At 40.9% G+C, this 22,208-nt stretch overlaps 1 protein-coding gene across 3 annotated transcripts in view; it reads left to right on the plus strand.

Annotated features, from left to right (window-relative positions):
* The window catches only part of grin2bb (glutamate receptor, ionotropic, N-methyl D-aspartate 2B, genome duplicate b), a 109,140-nt gene that overhangs the window by 22,228 nt on the left and 64,704 nt on the right, over positions 1 to 22,208 (plus strand). For all 3 annotated transcript variants that reach the window (XM_061065160.1, XM_061065162.1, XM_061065163.1), the window contains exon 3: positions 290 to 994. In XM_061065160.1, the coding sequence (XP_060921143.1) occupies positions 290 to 994 (705 nt within the window). The remainder of the gene's footprint in view (positions 1 to 289; positions 995 to 22,208) is intronic.

Raw genomic sequence — 22,208 nt, forward strand, 5'->3', positions numbered from 1 at the left:
TAAATCTCTACCAATAAATGCATATTATTTGTGAGAAAACACTGATTCATTACATTTTAAAAGCTTTGTAAGATCACTTGATAAATAACCTGTAACCAGTAACCCGCCATTTTCATGTATTTTCTAATTTTGCTGGGTTAGGGTACTGTGTTTCTGTGCATCAATTTTTTTTAAACTAAAAACTCTGAAGTGTTTTCTAGTTTGAGAAATTGTGTAATGGTAATAATTCTCTGATATCAACATATGATATTGACCCTGTTCATATTTCTTTCCCTGTCCTTCCCTCCAGGCACTGCATTTACACTCCTCCACAATGCTTGTCAGCCTCTACCCTTCTCCCTCCTGTCTTCAGGACAAGCGCTACGTCTTCCCCTTCTCTCCCCCGCACCACCATCGACCTCCTCCACCTCCTCCTCCAGACCAGCCGTCTCCTCATCCTTACTTTCAGCCTCGGATGACCCTGCCCTTCCTCTCCTGGTCCTTCTCTCTGCTCCTCATCTCCATCCTCCTCCTGCCTGTCTGCGAGTGCCGCAGGGGTGGAGGTCCAGGCACAGGTCCTGGAGGTTCCCCAGGGGGTCAAGGTGGCCAGAGGGGAGGCGGCACACAGAGGGGCGTGGTCATCCCTCCTCAGTACTCTCCCGCCATACCAGCTCTTCCTCCAATCAGTCCCAAACTGATCAACTCCCTCAGCATCGCTGTCATCCTGGTGGGCAACTCTAGTGAAGTGTCTTTGGGGGCTGGACTTGAGAAAGAGGACTTCCTCCACATCCCTTACCCCCCCAAAGTCGAGGTGATCACCATGAATGAGACTGACCCCAAGAGTATCATCAATCGGATCTGCACACAAATGACCAGGAACTCTCTGCAGGGCGTTGTGTTCGGAGACGACACGGACCAGGAGGCCATCGCTCAGATCCTGGACTTCATCTCTGCCCAGACACACATCCCCATCCTGGGCATCAGGGGAGGATCCTCCATGGTCATGGCTGCAAAGGTAGGAAACTTGTTTGATTACTATTACTTTTTCGATGGGAAAGTCTCGGAGGACCTGATCCACCAAGAATGGATTGCAACTGCAAAATTTTGATCATTTGCTCTCGCTATCTGCTTCATCTCAAGGTCTAACTCACAAAGCATATGGCGCTTATGATATTCCGGTGTTAACATGCCCAAAACGTTGTCCTGCTCCATGCAGTTTAAACTCTCATGATGACTCTACTGTCCATAAAGAGACGAGGAGCTAGGAAGGGAGGGTAAAATGTTTCAAGTTTAATTTGGAAAAAAATGTAGTATGAGTTTCACCGTTCCTTCTACCTGAGCGGAGCATGCAAGTAAAGCTCAAAGAAAAAAAAATACACATCCTCTTCACGCTTGTGCCGCTCTCCACGCATGATGGATGAAGTGTCGAAGCTGCTGACAGCCCAGATCTGGTGGGTACAAAAGCAGCGCGATCATTTTGTAAATCAGGCCCTGAATGGTGTTTGCACATTCCAAACTTCACCACACTTCACAATCATCAAGGCTGAGATGAAGTCAATAGTTGTTTTTTTTCACTGGAAGTATTACTGATCTAAAATGTGTTTTTAAATAAAGCTTATGTTGAAATAGTTGGCCTTGATATTATTTATGTAGCGTTTTGCAGTGTGAGTTTTTTTTAATTTTTTTATTTCATCTGCGATAATAAGAATACAATCAGAAAAATCAGGAGGTGCATCAGCATCCCAGCACTCAGTCCTGCTTGTCATTCTGACCCGGCCTCTCTGCTGATTGACATCTGCTGTTAATCGACCTCCTCTGTGAGTCTGATGTCACATTGAAGCTCCTGCCCCGCGAGTTGAATCAGCTCAAGAGGGCGTCACAGTGTGAAACAAAAGAGAACGTTAAAAGAAAAAAAAAAAACATCTCTGTGGGATCAGGATATAAGTGTGTTGGCACAAACCAGACTGAACCAGGAGAATCCAGGGTTCCAGATATCAAACAATAGCCAATCATCCAAATCATGTGACGTTAATAAAAGGCTTAGCAGCGTTCAAGACCCTCACAGGGATATGACGCATGATGATGAGGTTGGGTGTGAGCTTTCTGATGCAGCCTTTTTCCATCGGTAGAGATTGTGTCCTTTTGGTATGTCATGAATAATGTCGATGTCTATGTGGTGATAAAAATTACAAATATGTTTTTATAGGATTAAAGTGCATAGAATTTTGTTGAAATAATATTGTAAAAGAAATCGAAGCAGCCTACTTACCTGAAATCATTAATGATTATTTACAAAGTTAACCCTCCCTGGCTTGTTTAATTGAAGTATAAAGCATGCCTTTAGTTGTATATTATTTCAACTCAGTCAACTTATTTGCTTTGTGTTTCATGGGAAATACAGACGTATTGATCTTAGCAGTAAAAAACGATTCCTATCCTGCAGTTTGCTTTTGTAGAGAGCTGGATCTGATACGATTCTTGAGGACTGCGCTGCATATATCTGCATGAGAAGTCGACAAAGTGGTGTCTTGAATTTGCTGTCGTTAAAGGTTTCACACTAATTGGATTCATGTGTCGCAAAGTCATGAATTTCAACAAACATATTTACCAGTGTCAAAATCAGCCCACAAAACGTGCTAATTAGAAAAAAAACGCTTATGTGTGATAAATTGTCGTGATTGCGGCTGATATGAAGTGATTTAACTGAGGCTTAAACCAGACGGCTTTAAATGAGGAAACGGGCTCCACGGGCTTTACTTGTTGCTTCACAGAAAAATTGAATCAACCACGTCAGCTTGGAAGAATCAAAGACACAACTGAAACTTGACGAACGTGTAGGTGATGAGATAGGAGAGATGTGAACGGGCTAGGATCGTACTGTGAAGATGCAGAAGGAGAAAAGAAGATAATAAACAAGGCAGAGAAAGATTGGGCGTTTGGAGGTTATGAAATAACACAACTTGTGTGGGTGCAAGAAGGAAGAGCATTCTGCTCAACGTGTAATTACCACATATTACTGCTGACAGAAGAGACAAAGGGCACAAACTGAGAGTGACAACAGAAAGAGAGGAAATGTTGGGACGCACAAAAGTGCACCAGACACAGCTGAGGGAATACAGCACATGAGAGAAAAAATAGAGGGGGGGGGGGGGGTTTACCTGCATTACACAACACCTGATGTTTAACACAGATTTTATGAGATCGCTGTGTTTCCCTCTGTTGTTCTCAGTGAGTACGAGTGCTCATTCTGCTTCAACTGTACTCTACTGTGCATCTTCTCTGCCAGTCGCACAAACACAAACACACACACAATGAGAGGGTTGAATGCGGTGGACACTGTTGGCATGGCAACCACTTGCTTATATAGTTCTCTTCTACATACAGTTTAAAATCAGGAGCACAGGGAGAGAGAGAGAGAGAGGGAGAGAGAGAGAGTGTCTGATGAAAGCAGTCCTACCTAAGTGAGAAGAGAGGATAATGCCGTCGTCATTGAGGGGCAAGTGGGGTTGAGTTTTTGAATAGATGAGTGAATAGATTAAAGAGTAAAAACAGAGATGAAAACACGGGAGAAAGGGATCAAAAATAGGACAGTGAGACTTGAGAGGGAACGATGAAGAGGTGGATTGCATTCATCTCTTCTTTGCAGTGTTATTGTGGCTGTGGCTTTGCTGCTATATCCTCTCACCCATATTCACTTCAGGGCTGGACGATATGGACCAAAACTCATATCTCCAAGTTGTTTAGCTGAATGGCAAATGGTGATAACAGTCAGCTGCACAATGTCAACAATGTACATGACAAATGACATGAAAATAAACTACCTGTTTATTAAAAAAAATGTTCCTTAAATACAATAGAATAAATACAAAATGTCACATTCTCTGCTTATTAAATAAACACAGCTGTGTTTTGTTATTATGATAGAAACAGTTACACAATCTGAGACTTTGTTGAGCAAACAGGCATGACAAAAAAAAACACATAAACACTGGCATGACCCCCCCCCCCCCCAAGTGTGAGGCTGACATATAGTCATTTATTTTTACCAATTACCTGCAAAGGTAATAAATGACTAGCGGAGGCTCGATAGCACGGAGAAGAGTGACAGAGGTCTACAAATGCAGAGGAGGAGAGCGGTGAAGCCTGTGGAGACACGGCAGGGGGTCGCATGGACTGTGTGCACATGTTTGTGTGCGAAAAGAGCAAGGGAGAGATTTTCCAGCATCAGTCGCTAAATTCTCACGTCACAGCCGCGTGTCATCTGTCAACTTCCAGATTTTCCTGCGGTCATTTACGCCAGGCTTCAGTGATGGACAAAACACACGCTGTCACTGAGCAATTGGACTCCATTTACAAGAACAATGAACACACATGTCCTGTTTATGGCGTTTGATATTTAAACCACATTATGCCCACCATCTTTCACAGTCTCAGTGGAGAAGATGCAGCCAAGTAAAGTGGCCTTGCAGGACTCAAGGCTTTACTTTTCTTTCCACTACCTCATTATAATGACTCAGTGACAGATGCAGGTAGACAGAAATGCACCAAACAATTTTCACGCTTCCATTTAGCCGTTCATTTGCTCCATGCCATGTGTTGGTATTGGCATAATTGGGAAACAGAGTTGGACCTGGCCGACAGTCAACTCCAGCTCTGGAGACTAATGAGGTCTTCCAAATCTATTGTTAAGACTTAAGGGGTGTGTGTGTGTGTGTGTGTGTGTGTACATGTAACGCATGCTGGTGTTCAATGATAATAGCCTCTTTGCCTGTGTTTGGGAAGATTACAGTTGTTGTTGTTTTCACTCCAAACAAGGCACCCAGAGGCACACAGCATCCTGATACCATTTCTCATGACCGAACGCAGTCCCACAAAAGTAAAACATTTTTTACACTGACTCTATTTTCCTATTTATTATTTCACTTCATGTTTTTCTTTTTCTTTTCTTTTTTTGAAACCGTGAATGCAGGAGAGTTGGGCTTCCTGATAGTTAAATTGCAATCAAACGCGGTTTGTCAGACAGTCAGAAGACGAAGAAAACCCAGTGGATGAATGAGCCACTGTGCTTTGGGTCGACTACCAAAACAAATTCTGTGTGTGAGACAAACAAATTCTCTGAAAAGACTCCCTTTCCCCCCAGCTCCGTCTGTCAGTAAAAGCTGATTCACCACTTGATTGATTACTACAATTAAAAACCCTCTCTATCTCCAAATAGGAATCCTTTTTGCGCAGCCGTGTACGAGGCCCTCTTGTGAGACCGTCATGATCAGGGAAGTTAATTATCTTGCAGACCTGTTCGGCCCCTCAGACCGGGAATATTTCACACGAGAACGACCAGCTGGTTGCTGTACAATGATATGTTGATTGTGCTAATCTGCTGCAACCGACATGATTGTTAGAGCCAAGGGTGCACTCTAATTTCTCATTCTATTGTTCTTATTCCCTTCCCTGGCTTTATGAGCCCCCTCCCTTCATCCTGCATGCACCATGTATCCTATTATTCATGCTGGTTGTACATGAGGGGAAAATGGACTGCCTCCGTAATGCTCTGATTTGCAATTAGGACCGCTCTGAAAACACAAGAGAATTAAGGAACAAACTACAATAATAATCTGCACATTGAGCACATATTGCAGCTATTTATAATAATATTATTCTTTGGTATTTTTGTCTCTGTGACTTTCCTTTTTAAGTCTTCTTGATTCAGGTGTTGAAGAAAAATAACCCAGTACATGTGGTAAATATAACTTAAAAAAAAAGATGCCAATGCAGTTAAACAATAATATAATAACACGTCTCTTATCACTAGGGCTGGGTGTAGTCAGACACCTCACAGGAACCTCACAGAATGTAGATTCTTTGGGTCACCATTTGATCTATTCGGTTGGATGTTGATCAAAATGCTTTGATACTGATTCAATAATACGCAAAGATGACAGAAATACCCAGATACTTCATTAAAGTCACTTCTGGTATTTGTTAAATAATGATGTTTGATTTATTTGTATTGGTTTAGCACAAACTCCCATTACGTAAAGCTTGTGTTTGAATGCCTAAACGGACTTGCTCCTTTCAGCAAATACATAAAGAGACTACGGGGCTGCAGCAGAGCAGCTTCAAGGGGTGACTGTAAAGTTCAATTTTGCAAAACATATTTTGCTCAAACAGCTTTTTCTGTGAAAGGAGTAAAATCCTGGAACTCACTACCGGATCACTTGAAGCGTACTGCTTTAAATCCTGGTTAGTTCAGCAGCAGACTTGTACTCATGTTGTTTGTATCAAAGCTAACTGTGTGTCTTACTGTATCCTACTGTACCCAGTTTATACTTTCTTTTTCCTTAACTGTTTTTTTTTACTTTTATTTACACAAAAGCACTTCTAGAGAAAAGTGTTGCAAATTAGAACCCGCTATAAAGAAAATTATGATGCTTACATTGGATGGCTGTTTTCAGTTTGTCTATGTATACTGTATCTGTCCCCATCAGATAAACCGTGAATAAATAAACTCCAACGTGAATCACAGAATGGTGACACCAACAGTACCCCCACAGGAGGTGGGCTTCATTACAACTCATAAAATCCATTCCAGAATATATTGAATTGGAAAAAATATTGCAATATATTGATTCTTCATTTTTTTTACTCAGCCCTACTTATCACTGTCGTCACAGATTAATTAGTGACAAGTCAACTTTTTTAGATTTTAATTTTTCATGGATTTACTTTGCAGTAACAGTGAATGAAACAACAAACGTCCTGTTAATACTTTGCCTATTTTCTCCCCTTTTAAAACGATCCTCTCACATTCAAGCTTTAAACACACTCTCTTTTTCTCTCACCTTCTTTGTCTGTGAGAGAAACTGTAACAGTCTGCGTTTGATCGATGTTCCCATTTTCCCAGCTTTGCTTTGCACTTAATCCTTTAAAGATCCAGAAGATGGAGCTGGACATAGTGAGAAAATCTACCCAAAGAAAAAAGTCCTTTATTGAGGAGGAGAAGGAAACGCTTGTGCTTCAGACACGCCACAAATGGAGGTCGGTGGAGATACCTTCTTCAAGACACGAACCAAATAAAATACTGGAGCTCCCGAATCACTTAATGCAAATGTAATAAAGTTGTCCTTTGCTCTTTTCTTTTGGGTTATTCCAGCATTTTTTTAATTTTTAATTTTTTAATTTTACAGCTACATTTTTAATACATCATGAGGACGTGAACGTCTTGTCTTTAGACTTTAGATTTTAAAGCTCTCGAAAGCTAAAATCAAAAAAGATCATAATCTGTGATGTCATGAAACAACAACTACTCCTCTGTCAGTGACTGGAGGACACTTAGAGTGTGACAGCTGGGTTTTCTTTGGATGTGTTTAGCGATTTAACTTAGTTTCCAACCTTGGCTCCAAGAAAGATCCTTCATATTCTGCTAATTTGCTCAACAAAACCAAAAAGGTTTTAGGAGACGTACTGTAATGCCAAATGTTGATTTTTTTTTTCTTTTAGCAAATAAGTTGAACTGAAAAGTTGCTAAACTGTTTCATCACAACTTAATGACTTCTCTCAACAATATCAGCGCGTAAGAACTAAATGATTTCATGGTCATGTTTAGAAGTGCACAGTAGAGGGCTGCATTGGGAGCGGGTTCCCACAGAGTATATGTCGGATTCACAAAAGGATTGCCTAGCTTTTGTGCCTGCTTAACCTGTGCATGAGTCAAAAGTACACTGTCTTATTGACAAAACACACACGAGGGATTTAATGCACCCCTTCCTGCGCTACAGAGCAAACAGTGTCCCTGTGCGCTGGTGCGTCTGTGAGATTCCTGTGTGTGACTTTAACTCTAGAACGACCGGCATTCTGTCACTACTAGAAAGGCCATCGCGGTCATTTTGACTGTTTACGAATTATTTGCATATCATTTCAAGAATCAATATCAAATATAAGAATAAATGGATCTGTAATGTTGTGAAAGGTATAATAAACTTCAGGACACAAACATTAAATTCTAATGAATTTGAAATTTGAATAGTTTATCGACAACCACGGGAACAGCAGCTGGCGTTTTTTTTTGCGAATGGGAATGATCTCTGTATCATTCTCAGGTTCAATCTCAGAGCCCGTGTCAGATGAAGTTTTGAGAGACCAGGAGACATCACTTTCCGTATCCCAACCTGCGCCTCCATCAGACTCTGCCTCATCAAGGCTCTGGAGCCTCTGTGGCAGCAATCCTCCTCCTTCCTGACATTTCTATTCTGTTCTAAATCAGATCCTAATTTACTCTATTCTGCCTTTTCAATGTTGATTAATTCAAATGTATGTCTCCTATTCTTTCTATATGGTTTTAGGCGGGTAAGCTTTCTTTCCTCCTTGGCTCGAGCGTTATAAACAATAGTTGCTAGGCAACAGCAATGCGCACCTTCAAGTAGTGGTGAGCGATATAACGATCTTAGATCATGAAGGATTTTAACTTGCTGACGATCTGCCAAAGCAGAGAGATCGTAGAACCGGGCTAATGTGTTTATTTTATCATTTAAGAAAAGTCACGGTCCTGTAGTTACATAGGTTTTATTTTAAGTAAGTTATTACATTGCAAAATAAAAAAACAGCCAAAATGACTGGCTTGGTCTTTCTAGTGTTAAAGTAAGTTATCTGTTTATAAAGTCTGTCAATATGACCTTGACATCACTATTATTAATATAACCATAAATCAGTCTGGGACTGTCAGTGTGGCTCGGTTAACCTTTTGGTTCTTACAGATCACCAATGTAAAGGTGGATATTTACCCCTGTTGCACCTTTTCTGTAATGTGTATGGCATGGAGGTGGAGTGGTGGGGTGACGTTGTTCCGCCCCTCATCCACCATGAGAGGAAGTAACAAGGAGGAGGTTTAATGAGGGGGAACAAGACAGAACAGGACACAAGTTTTTTTTTTATAACAAACATCAACAACCACCCCCAGAGCTACAGTCACAATTCTAGCTAAAGACAGGATTTCTAACTTAAACCGTGATCATTCCCAAATCATAATCAAAGTTTTTTTACGTGGCCTTAAAAAATGAGCCGAGGATACAAATGCTGTTATCAGATTGCAACAGTAACGCCTCTGTAAAATTGTCGATGTCTTCCTCTCTTTCACTCAAAGTTACCACAGGCTGTGTGCTGTGCAGGTCTGTGCAAACACAGGCTGCCACTTGGATCCCTGACCAAAGTGATGTAAAAAAAGTATCAGCACTGTCCACAGCTTTTGCCAATGGACAAACAACTAAAGAACAGACCAAAGTGATTCAAGTCTCGCCATGCTTTGCAGTGGCTTTTAGACTTGGTATTGTTTTCAGACAGGTTTGCATAACATTCTGTCCTACACCCCCCCCCCCCAACATAGACACACAAACACACACTGAATTACAGGTAATCATGAGTGAAGTGTGAGGGCAAAGACAGTGAATGCGTTTGCATGGTCTTCAGTATCCTGGTTTTGACCAGGTTATCAAGTATCCTGTTTTTGTGTTTATGCATGTAGACATCAAACCCGATTTCTGAAACCGGTTTAAGACCTTAACCTGAATCTTGATTATGAGAAATTTTGCAACCTGGACAACCCTGGGAAAAAAAAAACAAAAAAAAAACGGGATACTGTGGCATGTTTACGCCTTAACCCAGTGTCCGACAGCTGCCGACTACCTGGGCATGCGCGGGCGGCCTCAGCAAAGTGACACATCAGCAAAACAAACATGGTGGCGGCAACAAGAGCTGTCGTCACACAGACGGTTGAAGGATGCCTTATTCACCCGAACGTTTTGTCTCCATTCGGAATCGCATGAACCGCATTGCACGATGACGACTCTGTCCCTGAAGACTGTTCATCTTCATCCATTGGTCCCTCGTTCTGCGCTGGTTGCATGCCGACAGCAGTGGGAAACCGAGGAGACGTTGGCATTTCATACTTCTAAGCCACAGTGGTCTCCTTTTTCTCAATTTTTTTAATTGCTGGGGTTTGTGTTTGATGTCCCAGGCACCTGCACAAATAAGATGCAGCAATCAGAAACCCGGATACTACAATTAGGGTTATAAATAACCAGGTTTCTCGGTCTCCATGCAAACGGCATATCCTGAATATGATCAAAACCAGTATATGGCTCATAACCGGGATATAACGCACTCCCTGTTAAACATATTTTTGTCCCTCCTCATCACACCTTTAATGTCATCCTTTTCCCATCGACCGTATGTCATCATTTTGACTGCATTATTCTCTAAAACATAATCTATTTATTAATGTGGTTCTGCCCTCGTTGCCCCGTGAATTCACTCTGCACCCACACATTTAGCTCCTTTCCACGCTTACTTATTTCTGTTAAACTTCTACATTTTAATGGTGCCCTTCAAATGGGCTGCAAACCCTCCCCTCTCACTTTTCCACCCTTTTCTCTCCCTCAACATTCTCTCCATATAATGAGTTCGTTTTATCAGCGGCTGTGCAGTGCGTGGACAGGATGAGTAATTTTGGAGATCACAGGAGACTTCTCTGCATTGCACTTGGTTACAACAGGTTGGCAGAAGGCTTCGGGAGCCTTCTCTCTGCCAGCAGTAACTATCAGCATGAGGCGTAATTACCAAGCGGACTCCAGAAATGTAAGAGCCATTTTAAACAATGAAGTTACAGAATGGCAGAAGCTTGAAAGAAGATTTTAGATTCCCCCCGACATTTGGTGTGTTTGAGGCTAGTTAGATTTATTTACATTCATCGCAGGTCTTGTCCTCATGTAGAAAGCAAAGGATTAAAAAAAAATCTCAATTTGTGTTAACTTTGACCTGATGAGGATCTCTAATGGAACTAATGAAACTTTTTGTAGTGACAATGACAAACAAACAAACAAACAGGAGCTTCCTGTATGTACAGTTGCATCATCAATGCACTGACCAAAACTAAACTATTTTTTTTTACCCTGGACCACCACGTTCATCTAACTCACCAACTGAACTGTAAGATTTAATTTAGATCTGGAACAGGCGGCTACAAGCTGTTAATGCATCATTGACATTTTTCAAAAGTGTTTGCAGGCGTTATCTTTAAATCTTTATTTAAAAGTACGGCATATAAGCTGCAACATAAACAACTCCCAATAAGTGTAAAAATGACCTTTAGCTCTCATGCTGGTTTCCATCAACCTCTGATGGTATACTCCTCTCTCTTGGGTCAGTGAAGCCGAACTTCATTGAACCAAACTGGGCCGCTTGGTGGAAACAGGGCTTATGTGGAGAAGCTTAAAGGAACTTGAGATTTGGCTCTTAATTCTCTAAAGCTTTGTTTAATCATGCATAGTCTTTGTCACAAATCACAATGTTGATATGAATTTATTGATTTCTTTAACTATGACTATTGCAAATCAGAAAATAACAGGACATGCTCAGATGATTGGCCTAGCTTTTTTTTTTTTTTTTAAGGATTTGTTTTGATCCCTGACAGACAAAGAATGTGTTCCCCCGGTTTTTAAAAAGAGTCATTGATTAGATGGAGTGATGGACTGCGGTGTTCTGTGATACTCTGCTGTGCCAATCACAGCAGCTGTCTGTGTTTAAAATCAGAACATCAAGTGTTTGCCTTCGGGATGGAACATATTAATTCTGACAGATGTGTTAGTCATCATATCAAAGAGCATTTAGGTGCTAAATATTCAAACTGTTGTACAGAGAAGACTGTTTTCGTGATGTTTCATAAACCAAGCAGCAGAATGCCAAAGTCCTCACACATACACAATACACATCAGTACTTTCTGCTATCGTTATGCCTCTTATAGCTCCCCATTCATGCACATTTAATGTGTCACAGCTTCCAAAGCGTCATCCTCAGGGCAGTGCTGCCGCCTCAAAAAGTTCAAGCTGACCCTCCTACAAATGTTCACCGTTCAGAAACAAACTTAAAACAAACTCTTGCTATGTAGAGTTTATTTTTTTCTAAGGCTGTACATATTAGAGGGAGCTCCGCCCGGTGCCATCTCTCCTGACTCTGCGCTTCATCATGAACTGGTTTTTTTTTAATGTTTGGGGAATACAGAGCGTAAAAGCAGCCAGTAGGAGATAAAAGATAAAGAAGATTAGAGCCAGGGCTAAAAAAAAACAACCTGTCACTTAAAGTGTTGATTTTCATGGTTTTGCATCAGGCATGGTTTTGCATCAGAGGGGCTTTTAAAAAAGTAGGAGAGAGCCAGTTGAATTGTGGGTATTAAGTCCCGAACAGGCAGAAAGGTTGAGTTTGTTATGATTGCATGGAGCTGGGGAGGACTGTCATTTACATTCATCAGTGAGCCTCTGTTTGTTGGGACTGAGATAAGAGAAGAGAGAGAGTGGAGCAATGGAGGAAAACATATTTTGATGCCAGAATGGAGTTAAGATATTTTATCAGCACAAACCCAGTGCACACCCTGAATGTGTCAATATCCCTGTCTGCAGAAGCATCACCCCCATTTCCCTCTAATCTGTGTCCTTTATGCACATTTTCAGTATGAAGAGTTAAAAAAAACTGAAGTTGGTTCATAAGCTCATATCACATTTTGAACACAATATCAACTAAATGAAACTTTAACTTTTCAGTATCTTCTGGTGAACAAACTATGTCAATGGGAATCTGTTTTAAGATGACCTCATACACTTTTTTTTACCAGTTTTGTCCTCTCGTTTATTTTTACTTTCCTCTTTTCAAATGCAATAACAGCAACATTTCAGTCAGACAACTCATGTAAGCAATGGTTTGAAATGTTCATCGCTGCATCAAAAATGTGAGTTTGTCGTCTCGGCACCGACCTCTTCCCCTGCATGCATTTTGCTGAACATGCAGAAATGTGATTATTAGTTATGAGATCGTAACCTAAACCCCTCAGTCGGCGCCTACAGGAGGATGCTGGGGTGACGATGGTGGGACAGGACAGGCAATGACAGAGCAGAGGAAGAGACGGGAAATCTTGCAGCTCAGTCAGACCTCCACAGTGTGGGGGGTGTGTGTGTGTGTGTGTGTGTGTGTGTGTGTGTGTGTGTTTGACAGGAGATTGTGGAGCATGACACATGTCCAATATGATATCAGTGTAGCTCAAGGTGTCTGCCTGAACTAGCTTACAGGCATAGCTTCATATCTGCAGATCTTCCTGCATATATTTTTTTATTGGTCAGAGCAGATTATCCCAACAATGCGTTTGCTATCTTTAGTTGAAAGAATGTACTTATCAGCTCAAAAACACTGGATTCAGGCTGATAAAAACATGGATTATTTTTTTTCTCCAGAAAAAGCCTTGAAGCTGTGGAACATGCTTCATCTGCTTTTTCTTTAACCTATAACATTCATGTCAGACAGCATTCACTGTTACGTCGTCATAGTTCCTCCAAGAGCCTGCAAGATGAAGAATATCACTTTTTGTTTTACTGCCCGATGTATGCTGACATCAGGGATGTTCTTTTTTAAAAGAGTGTCTTCAAATTATGTTGATTTCTTTTGGCTAGACGATTCTGAAAAACTTGAGTTGTGTTTTAAAAAAGGAACCTTTGTTAAAGCAGATTTTGTTTGTAAAGCCTGGGAAAAAAAGACAGAACACGTTGTTTAAGACTGAACTTTGACAGGAGCTGGCAACTTTGTAATGTTATGATTTTTTTGTGAAACACTGCAACTGAATTCTTTGGTGTTTTATAAGCCCATGAGGGTTGGGCACTTTGTGTGCATGACACGAAAATAAATGAATCATCATCATCATCATCATCAGACAGGGAGTTTTCAGGTGAATCTAAAACCATTATTTTATGTTTATGAGTGATACCCCTTGTTGTTTTTCTCACCCAATCATTTTTTTTTTTTCAACTTCTCTTTATTGGGTTTTTTTCTTTTTTCAAATACAGATACAAAAAAAACAACAACAAAAAAAACAATCCGAGACATATTCATGCCTCAAACCAACACAAAAATCTAAATAAATAAATAAAAATACAAGATATAAAAAAAATCAGTCAAACACAAATATAATACCAAAATAATAAGATAAAAAGATTTAAATAGTAATAATAATACAACTTGGAGGATGCCTAGTGCTCTGGATTTTACTAAATTATTATTTTTTCCTGGGGTTGTTTTTGTTATAGTAGTCTATAAATGGCTGCCATATTGAGTAAAACATATTTATCCTTCCTCTCAGGGTAAATTTTATTTTTTCTAACTGCAAATGCTTCATTACATCATTCGTTAAAGCTTGACAAACTGGAGGATTTTTTTGTTTCCAGTTCAGCAGAATTAATCTTCTTGCTTCACCCAATCATTTTTAACCAAAGTGTCTGTGAGACAAAATACATGCAGATCAAAAAAGAAGAGCGTTTGTCATTAAAAGTGTTAGTTTCTTTAATAGTACTCAGAGGTGACGTTATTGATGACTTTGTCTAAAAAAAAAAAAAAATTCCTGGATGTCATTTCAAGATCTTTATCTTCCTCATGCAAGTTGACGGAAACAAGAACTGATTCTCTTTATTTTGTCGTTCTTTTGAAAATAGCCTCAACGATGTCTCGATGTGTTCCAGTGAGCGCTAGAGGTGTGCGCCATGTTTTCTTACGTCCTGGCCTGTGTTAGCGGGAGTTAATTTCTGTTGGTGACAGCTGGCGAGTCTCTCCTGTAGCAGGCACTGACGCATCCGGCTCAGTGGTCTTTATCTGCAGCCAGAGTGACACCCAATGAACGGCACCTTCACTGGAACTCTCTCTCTCGCTCTCTCTCTCTCTCTCTCTCTCTCTCTCTCTCTCCTCTCTTCTCTAGTAAAGCCTTGGCCTGATTCTCAACGCACCACTCAGGCCTCCTGCCGCGCTTCATAACAACATCCATCAACCATGAGTGTACACTCCGAGCCTCGCTTTGCTTAATTCCTCTCAGAAGGATAAATGTACCGTGTGTGCAGGTAGTTTTCATCAGTCGTGTTGCAACTATCGGTGTGAAAATGAAACCTTCAAACTGATGCTGAGAGAGCTCGATAGTAACAATGATGGAGACTCAAACACTTCCTGATACAGTCATTATCAGTGATGCTCAACCACAGGACTACTAGCTATATTAAGCACAATGGGGTTCAAATGCAAATGAAGGAAAACCCTGAAATACAGCTAGCGTCATCTACATAAGAGTTCTAATCCTTTATGAGAGCCTGTTTGGATATGAATAAGAGGTCACTGATCTTGTATTTACATCTGATCTGATTTGTTATCACACTGCACACTCTATGAGGAGCTGCAGTCATGAAGAGTCGGGTTAACCCGTCATATGAGTGTGCACTAGCTGAGGCTGATTATACCAGCAGCGCTAAGCCAGGAGGTGATGTGACACTGCAGCTGCAGAGTGTTATCTCACACAGTCCTGTTTATTCAACACACTCTGGATGGGAGTGCCAGACTCGAAATGTTCAGCTTCACTGTACAAGGGCTGCCGCTGTCTCATTCTTCCAATTTCTGTACGGTTCATGTAGATGATATAACATGTCGTTCTCTCTTGGCTCTTCTCTCTAATCTTCCTCCATCTCTACTTTATTAGCCTCTGTACTTCATCAAAGAATGCTAACGCTCTCCGTCAAAGCTTAAGTTCTCACCATTCAAAGCTCCCGCTAGTGAGTCTTTGAAAGGTGAGTTAAGGAAAATAAAAAAAGCCATTTAAATATCTAAAGTCCAGTGAGAGTTTCTTCTGCATTGAACATACAAACATTTCATTCGTCAGTCGTCTCTTAATTGGACGATATTATCGAGGCCGACAGCCTTGTTCCTGACCTCTGAATCACAATCTACATCATCATTTGTTCGGGGATTCATAAGTGAAAATAAAAAACACCTGGTGCTCAGCAGTGCCCAAAGCTGCGAGACTTTTGATGTAATTTTCCACTAGTGGTGAAAACAGATCACGCCTGATCCTTGATCTGTTCGGGTCTACGCCCCCCCACGCTTTGGGCAGCATGTGATCCCTGGATATTTCACACAGTAACACATGTTAAAATGTCTTTGTGTATGGTGCTTTGTCTGAAACGCTTTTCTGCTTCATCTCAGCGTGGGTGTACTTATCATGCAGGGATCAGCTGCTGGTTACTGGTGACAACAGCCAGAAACTCATTGTTAGTGTTGTCATAGCATGGTGTAGTCTGTAGCTATAAACTTTCTTTAGCCAACAAAGTCTGTTACAGAGCGCTGTGTGCAGCTCAGAAAAGGAGAGACTAAGTCCCTAAACACACACGCCCACTTCGTTGTTTAGTCTGACAGACACAGTATGAGCTGCAGGAGCAGCCAGTACAGACACACACACACGTATATTTTATATGAAGGGTGTGTGTATGTTATGTGTTCAGTATGGTTGAAGCTCATATGAGAACAAAAAATGTGTTTCTGTAGTTCACATCAAACGTGTCATTCACAGAAAGATTCAATGTCCCCGATGAAGGGTAACAAGTACTGTTATAGAAGGGATGCAGCTTTTTATACAACACTCAGTACTTGATTCAGATTTTCAAAGGAACATTCAAAAGATAAGAAAGACACTAAAGGTTAACTAACTGCTTGTGTTATTATTAATGGGATTGTAGAATTGTGTCAGTGTGTACAGCCTGTAGTGAAGAAGATTGAGGATACATTATTATGATTTCATGGAGATGCATTTTGAGTTGTAGTGCTGTTAAAACAAACAGTTTGAGTCATGAATATCTCAGGAGTAAAATCATTCTTTGTTGTTCTTTTCTGCCGATCTGATTTGTGACAAAAATCTGTTATCTGGCCCGAAATGTGAGATGTGATCCATTGCTCCACTATTTTCTTAAAAGCTACATCCATGAAACATTGCAGCATAAAATCAGAGTGTCTATATTGTTCCTAAGGCGAGGGTGTGCACATGTGTTCAGGGACGTTTTGTTCTAAGGATGCATTGACATGAATGTATGCCTATTGTTCTGATGAGACCTCATTATGGTGCTACATCGGCCATCAACCATTAAACAGACAGGATGGAGGGAGAGGCATCCACACAGAACACATGACAGAACACACAACACCAGTCCTCAGATCTCCTGCAGTCCCTTACAAAGCATCCAGACCCCTCAGGTCCTCTGGGTCAGGTTTACTCACTGTGCAAAGAACCAGAACCAGAACCAGGCAGGGTGAGGTGGTCTTTAGTTTCTATACCTGTGGATCAAACTACCAGAGAACCTGAGGCTCTCTACATCTGTTTACTTTGGTTAATGTCGTATTTCACTGTTACTTTTACCTTTCTTATTATATTTTAGCCCCTTTTCTGCCTATTTTAATGAATCATTTAATGAATTATTTTAACACATTTTAGCCATTTAATTTACAATAAGTGGGAGTTGGGCTTTAGACTTTAGAGCACTATAACATTGAAAGGTGGAGAGATAAGATAACATCACTACATTTCCAATTATTTATTTTAGTTTAATGTCATATTTCTTTTGGGTCTTATTTTTCAACATGTTATCATATTTAAGTATCTGTGATCGTTGATGGTTGTTTCAGTGATTTTTAAACTTTAAATCAATCAATCTTTATTTTTATAGCGCCGATTCATAAGAAATGTTATCTCAGGACACTTTTCAAAAGGAGCAGGTCTAGACTGTACTGAACCCAACATGAATCCATCACGAGCACTAAGCAACATTTAGCAAAGTTACAGTTTCTCTTTTAATTTCTCTCCTCTTTGTTCTGATACTTTTCATGTCTTGTGTGAAGCACTTTGAAACGCCTTGTTGCTGAAATGTTCTATATTTATATATAAACTTGATTTGACTTGACTTGACATGACTCGCACATGCAGATCTTAATAGGCATGTCTCCCCTGCCCCCCACCCTTAACACAGTGCGTACAGCAAGAAGAGGGTATACACAGTCCACTCATGTCAGCATAGGTTAGCCTGTGTTAGTTATATATAGACTGTTTGTGTGTGTCTGTGTGTGTGTGTGTGTGTTTGTCGATGAGTGGGTGGTCCATGCCTTCAGACTGTCACCTTTAATGAGACATTATATGGAAATTAAGCTCTCGCGGTTTCATCTGTAAGAAAGAAATTTGAAAAGAGAGGTCGCAACAAATCTCAGTTCTGAAACAAAATAAGACAAGCAAGAAGATGTGTCCCTTTGATTGACTTAGGAGTAGGGATGGGTATCGAAACCGGTTCTATTAACGACTAGAGGTGTGACATTCCATCTTATATAAATCAATTGGTTGTCCAATCAAATCAATGGAAAGTCAAAACATCAATCTACATCGTCATCTTGATGCTACGCCTTTATTTTGAAATCCCCCCCCCCCCCCCGTGTGAGCCTGTTTGACAGTTTCCGCCCAGCTTCAAGTCATCCTTAACTTTAAAACAAGCTAGTTGAAAGCGGACATTATCAAGCAGCTGAGCTAAATAAAGAAGATATCATTAACTCCTCTCTTAAGGAAAGAACAGCTGTATGAAATATTCTGGAGGTAGATTACACCTGGGCAGGCCGTCCAGCTTTATTTGTCAAGCATGTTTGCACAACAGAGCTCTAAAAACAAATCTCCCCTCGCTATCTATCCACAGCTGGAGTATAGTACATGCAGCATCAGATACAGGCTCTGTGGAAACCAACTAGAGAGAGAAGTCCGCTGTTACGTGCAATGCATTGATTTTAGTGCAACATCTCATTTTAAATATATCATATAAAAATAATCTGCTCAATGGGGTCCAAGTAGAATTGAAATTGAAATTAAAATTGAACAGTCAATGGGGAAAATTGAATCAATATGAGTTGTAAGGTCTGTACCGTCTACCAATTAATGTGTGTAATACATTATATCTGTTGCTTTTGTTACTTCGTTATCTGTATTATTCGACTTTATTTTTGAAAGCTTAGTCTTGGATCAATTTATTAAGCTAAAAAGATAAAAAGGGGGTAGGACTGGATAAGTTATTTAACTTCATCCTGCACCCTTTTCGAACATGGACTGGTTAAGGAAAAATAATTGAGCCACTACAGAAAGTCTGCTTTGATTGCTGTTTGCTTTGTTTGTAATGTATATTTTATTTTATTTTAAAAACATGTTCGAAATAAAAAATAAATGAAAATGAAACTGACAGCAGCTCTGTGCCTCGGGGGGGCTGTTCTGCGTCTGTCTAAACAAAACTCTGTCCCTACCCCTCTGTTTATCAAAATCAAGAATTGGGTCAGTTCTTCACTGCATGACCATGTGTCACAGATTTTAATCTCATTAAAATCCCATAATGACTCCCACCTCCATGGCTCATCATATCAAAACTGTTTATCAAATCAAACCAAAATGTCTTTTGGTTGAAAAAACTTGCCTGCTGCTGCTGCGGTTCAGGCATCCTCCTCCTCAACTCAGAGCAGCTGTGGTTAGTGCAACACAAACTTTGTAGCAAGTCCTGTTAGTTGAGAATAGTAATCCAGCATTGTAGTGCGTGTTGAAATTGCTAGTCCGCTAACTATCAAGGTGACATAAGGTTACACAATGATGTTTCAAGATCAGGCCAGTATAATGACTATGAGGCAAGGAAAATAAAACATCTAAAAGTAGCTGCAGCTACATCAAACGCGCTTAAGACTCAGCATAGTGTTTAAACATGACTGTTGGGTAAAACATTTACCCACCATGTGGCAGACATCTCTCTGACATTTACTCGCCAAACAGAAAATCCTCTCGCATCTGGCGCTTGGCTAGGTGGTTCGTTTGCGGACCCTGATGGTGTCAGTAAATATGAACGATGCCCATCTCTCAACCACTGATTGATGTCCCACCATGAGCGTCCTGCAACTGAGCTTTTAAAATAGAGCTCAGGTGAGTCAGTAGATGAACTGCACACGTGTCTCTCTCCTGTGAGTAACTGCATGTTCAGTCTCAGTGCGTAAGAAGGGACATTTTTCTATATTTATGTGCGTACAGTGCAGTAGGGTGTAAGTAGGTATTTTTTCACACTAATGGCATCTTTAGCAGGACCGTTTCTATGGGAACCGAGTTGCCAGGGTAACACTGCATGTCTCTTTGAATTAGAAATGTCTTTCTCTATCCCTCCCTTCTCCGTCGACTCTCCTTTCACTTTTTTTTTTTTTTTTTTGTGCTTCCTATTCCTCTTCTTCTTGACTTCCCCGACTTTGACAGGCCAGCTGCTGTCAGTCAAAAAAAAGTCTTGTGCCGACGTGAAACACATATGGAGGAAACAGAGGGGGAGCTAGGCTGGCGTCTGTGCTCCCCAAGAAAAGAAAAGAAATGAGGAGGGGGGGGGGGGGGGGGGGCATCATTTTTTTGTGGGAGGATGAGGCTGAGCAATATATTGAAAAAGGGAGGAAACGCTGAATGACGTTCAGAAGATAATGATGATGAGGAGGAGGATGCTGAGAAACAGAAGAGCGGGAAGACCGAAGAAGGAAGGGAGGGTTACAAAAACAGAGATAGCTGATGAAACGGAAGGGGCGATGTGATTGATTTTTCTGCTCTCTCTGATGCCGCTGGTATCTGTGAAACCACGCTGCCTCACTTATCCAGCCTTTCTGATTTATCAGCGTGTGCGATAAGGGGGAGAGAGGGAAATACATACATACAGAGAAAATGATGGAGAGAGAGAGAGAGCGAGAGAGAGAGAGAGAGTGAGTGCAACAGAATGAGCAAAACAAAGACAGAAGAGAATAGTTATTGGGGTGAGATGTACAAATGAGAGCATAGAGAAACCCTCACCCTCGGTCCCCAGGTGCTGATGACAAGTCGAGGGCGAATGAGAGCAATGCTTCAAGGGAAATGTAGGCGGGGAGTAGACACAGATAGGGGAACAGAGTGAAGACATGCTGAAGAAAAGCGTGTCATGACAAGGTTTTGAACTGTATGTCTCTCATTGCATGCTGCACTTGACTCCAGCCTGCACTCTCACCCTGAGTGCTTGTTAGAGAGGAAGCAGAATTGAAAAGGCGATGCTGTGTGGATGTAGGGAAGACAGACTGAAGAGGGAGGAGGGTAAATGTGCTTTTTGGCATGGTGAAAGGCTAACACCTGTGTAGACCAGACGAGGAAAAGGATGTCATTCTCTGCAGTCCATAGCTGAAAGCAATGTCCTTACTTAACTCGACAGTGCTATACATCGGCTGCTACGTAACGCCGCATACTCATGGACTCAGTTGGCAGATGGACAACACCTTCTGGATGGTACACAGAAAAAAAAACAACCCAACAGAACGGGCAAGTAGGAAGGCAAAATGAAATACACGAGGGTTGATCCCAGGGAGATAAAGTGTTGTTTACAAAGACTTGATGTCTTAATGTTGAACTGCGACCTTAAAAATCATCTTCAAGCTCCTGTGAGGAGATTTCTGCTGGCTATGACACAGACTGAAATGAATATCGATGCCTCTATATGACCTACAAAAGCAAACAAGAACACCAGCAATGAAGACTCATTTTTTTATATCGAGGTATTTTTTTAAATGCCTTAAACCATTGCTGCCGTGTAGGTGCGGCTTCAAGTCTCACCAAAACTGAAATCAAAGACTACTTTCTACCCAATGCCTCTCGCATTTTTGTTTCTCGTAATATCTCTTTAGTCTCTGATTGAATATTCCTCAGTGTAGCAAAAAAACTTGCCCCTTCAGTTTCTTCATTCTAGTTGAATTGGCCCCACAGCTGTTCTCAGTCCAACTAAAGACTTCCTGCACATTTATTTCCCATTGAGTTGTTTTGCTGACTTTAAGAGCTTAACCTCTCCCTCTCGTTGTAGGCTATAAATGTGAAAACTCTTAGGTAGGGTCATTAATCGATGTTGACAAATAGCTTTGGAGTGTAGTAAGTGCACTATCCCCTGACTTCAGGATGCTTACAATGGGTCAAAAGATTCCTGATGAAATCCTTGGCTTTATTCTGAGCTTCACCCAAGTTCACAAAGTCAGATAAACACCAAATACATGACACAACATTAGCCCACATGAGTTCACTATCAAACCGTTATCCTTCTCACTAGAGATGTTTACCAATGCGGCCAGTTGTGGCGTCCCAGTATGCGAGCGGCTAACAGTCCTGCAATGTGAAACATTTGTGTGCGTTATTTTTGAATCAGATTGTAGCCCCCCCCCCCCCCCAGGACTCGATGTAATATCTTTGTTTTGTCTCTGCTTTGGTGCATGGTGGTTTTGTAACTCAGAGATTCACTTTTAAGCTCACTATATTCTCATCAAATACACATGTTGTAACATTACACAGTTTGTA

This window comes from Labrus mixtus, chromosome 2 (assembly GCF_963584025.1).
Source record: "Labrus mixtus chromosome 2, fLabMix1.1, whole genome shotgun sequence".
Classification (NCBI taxonomy): Eukaryota; Metazoa; Chordata; class Actinopteri; order Labriformes; family Labridae; genus Labrus; species Labrus mixtus.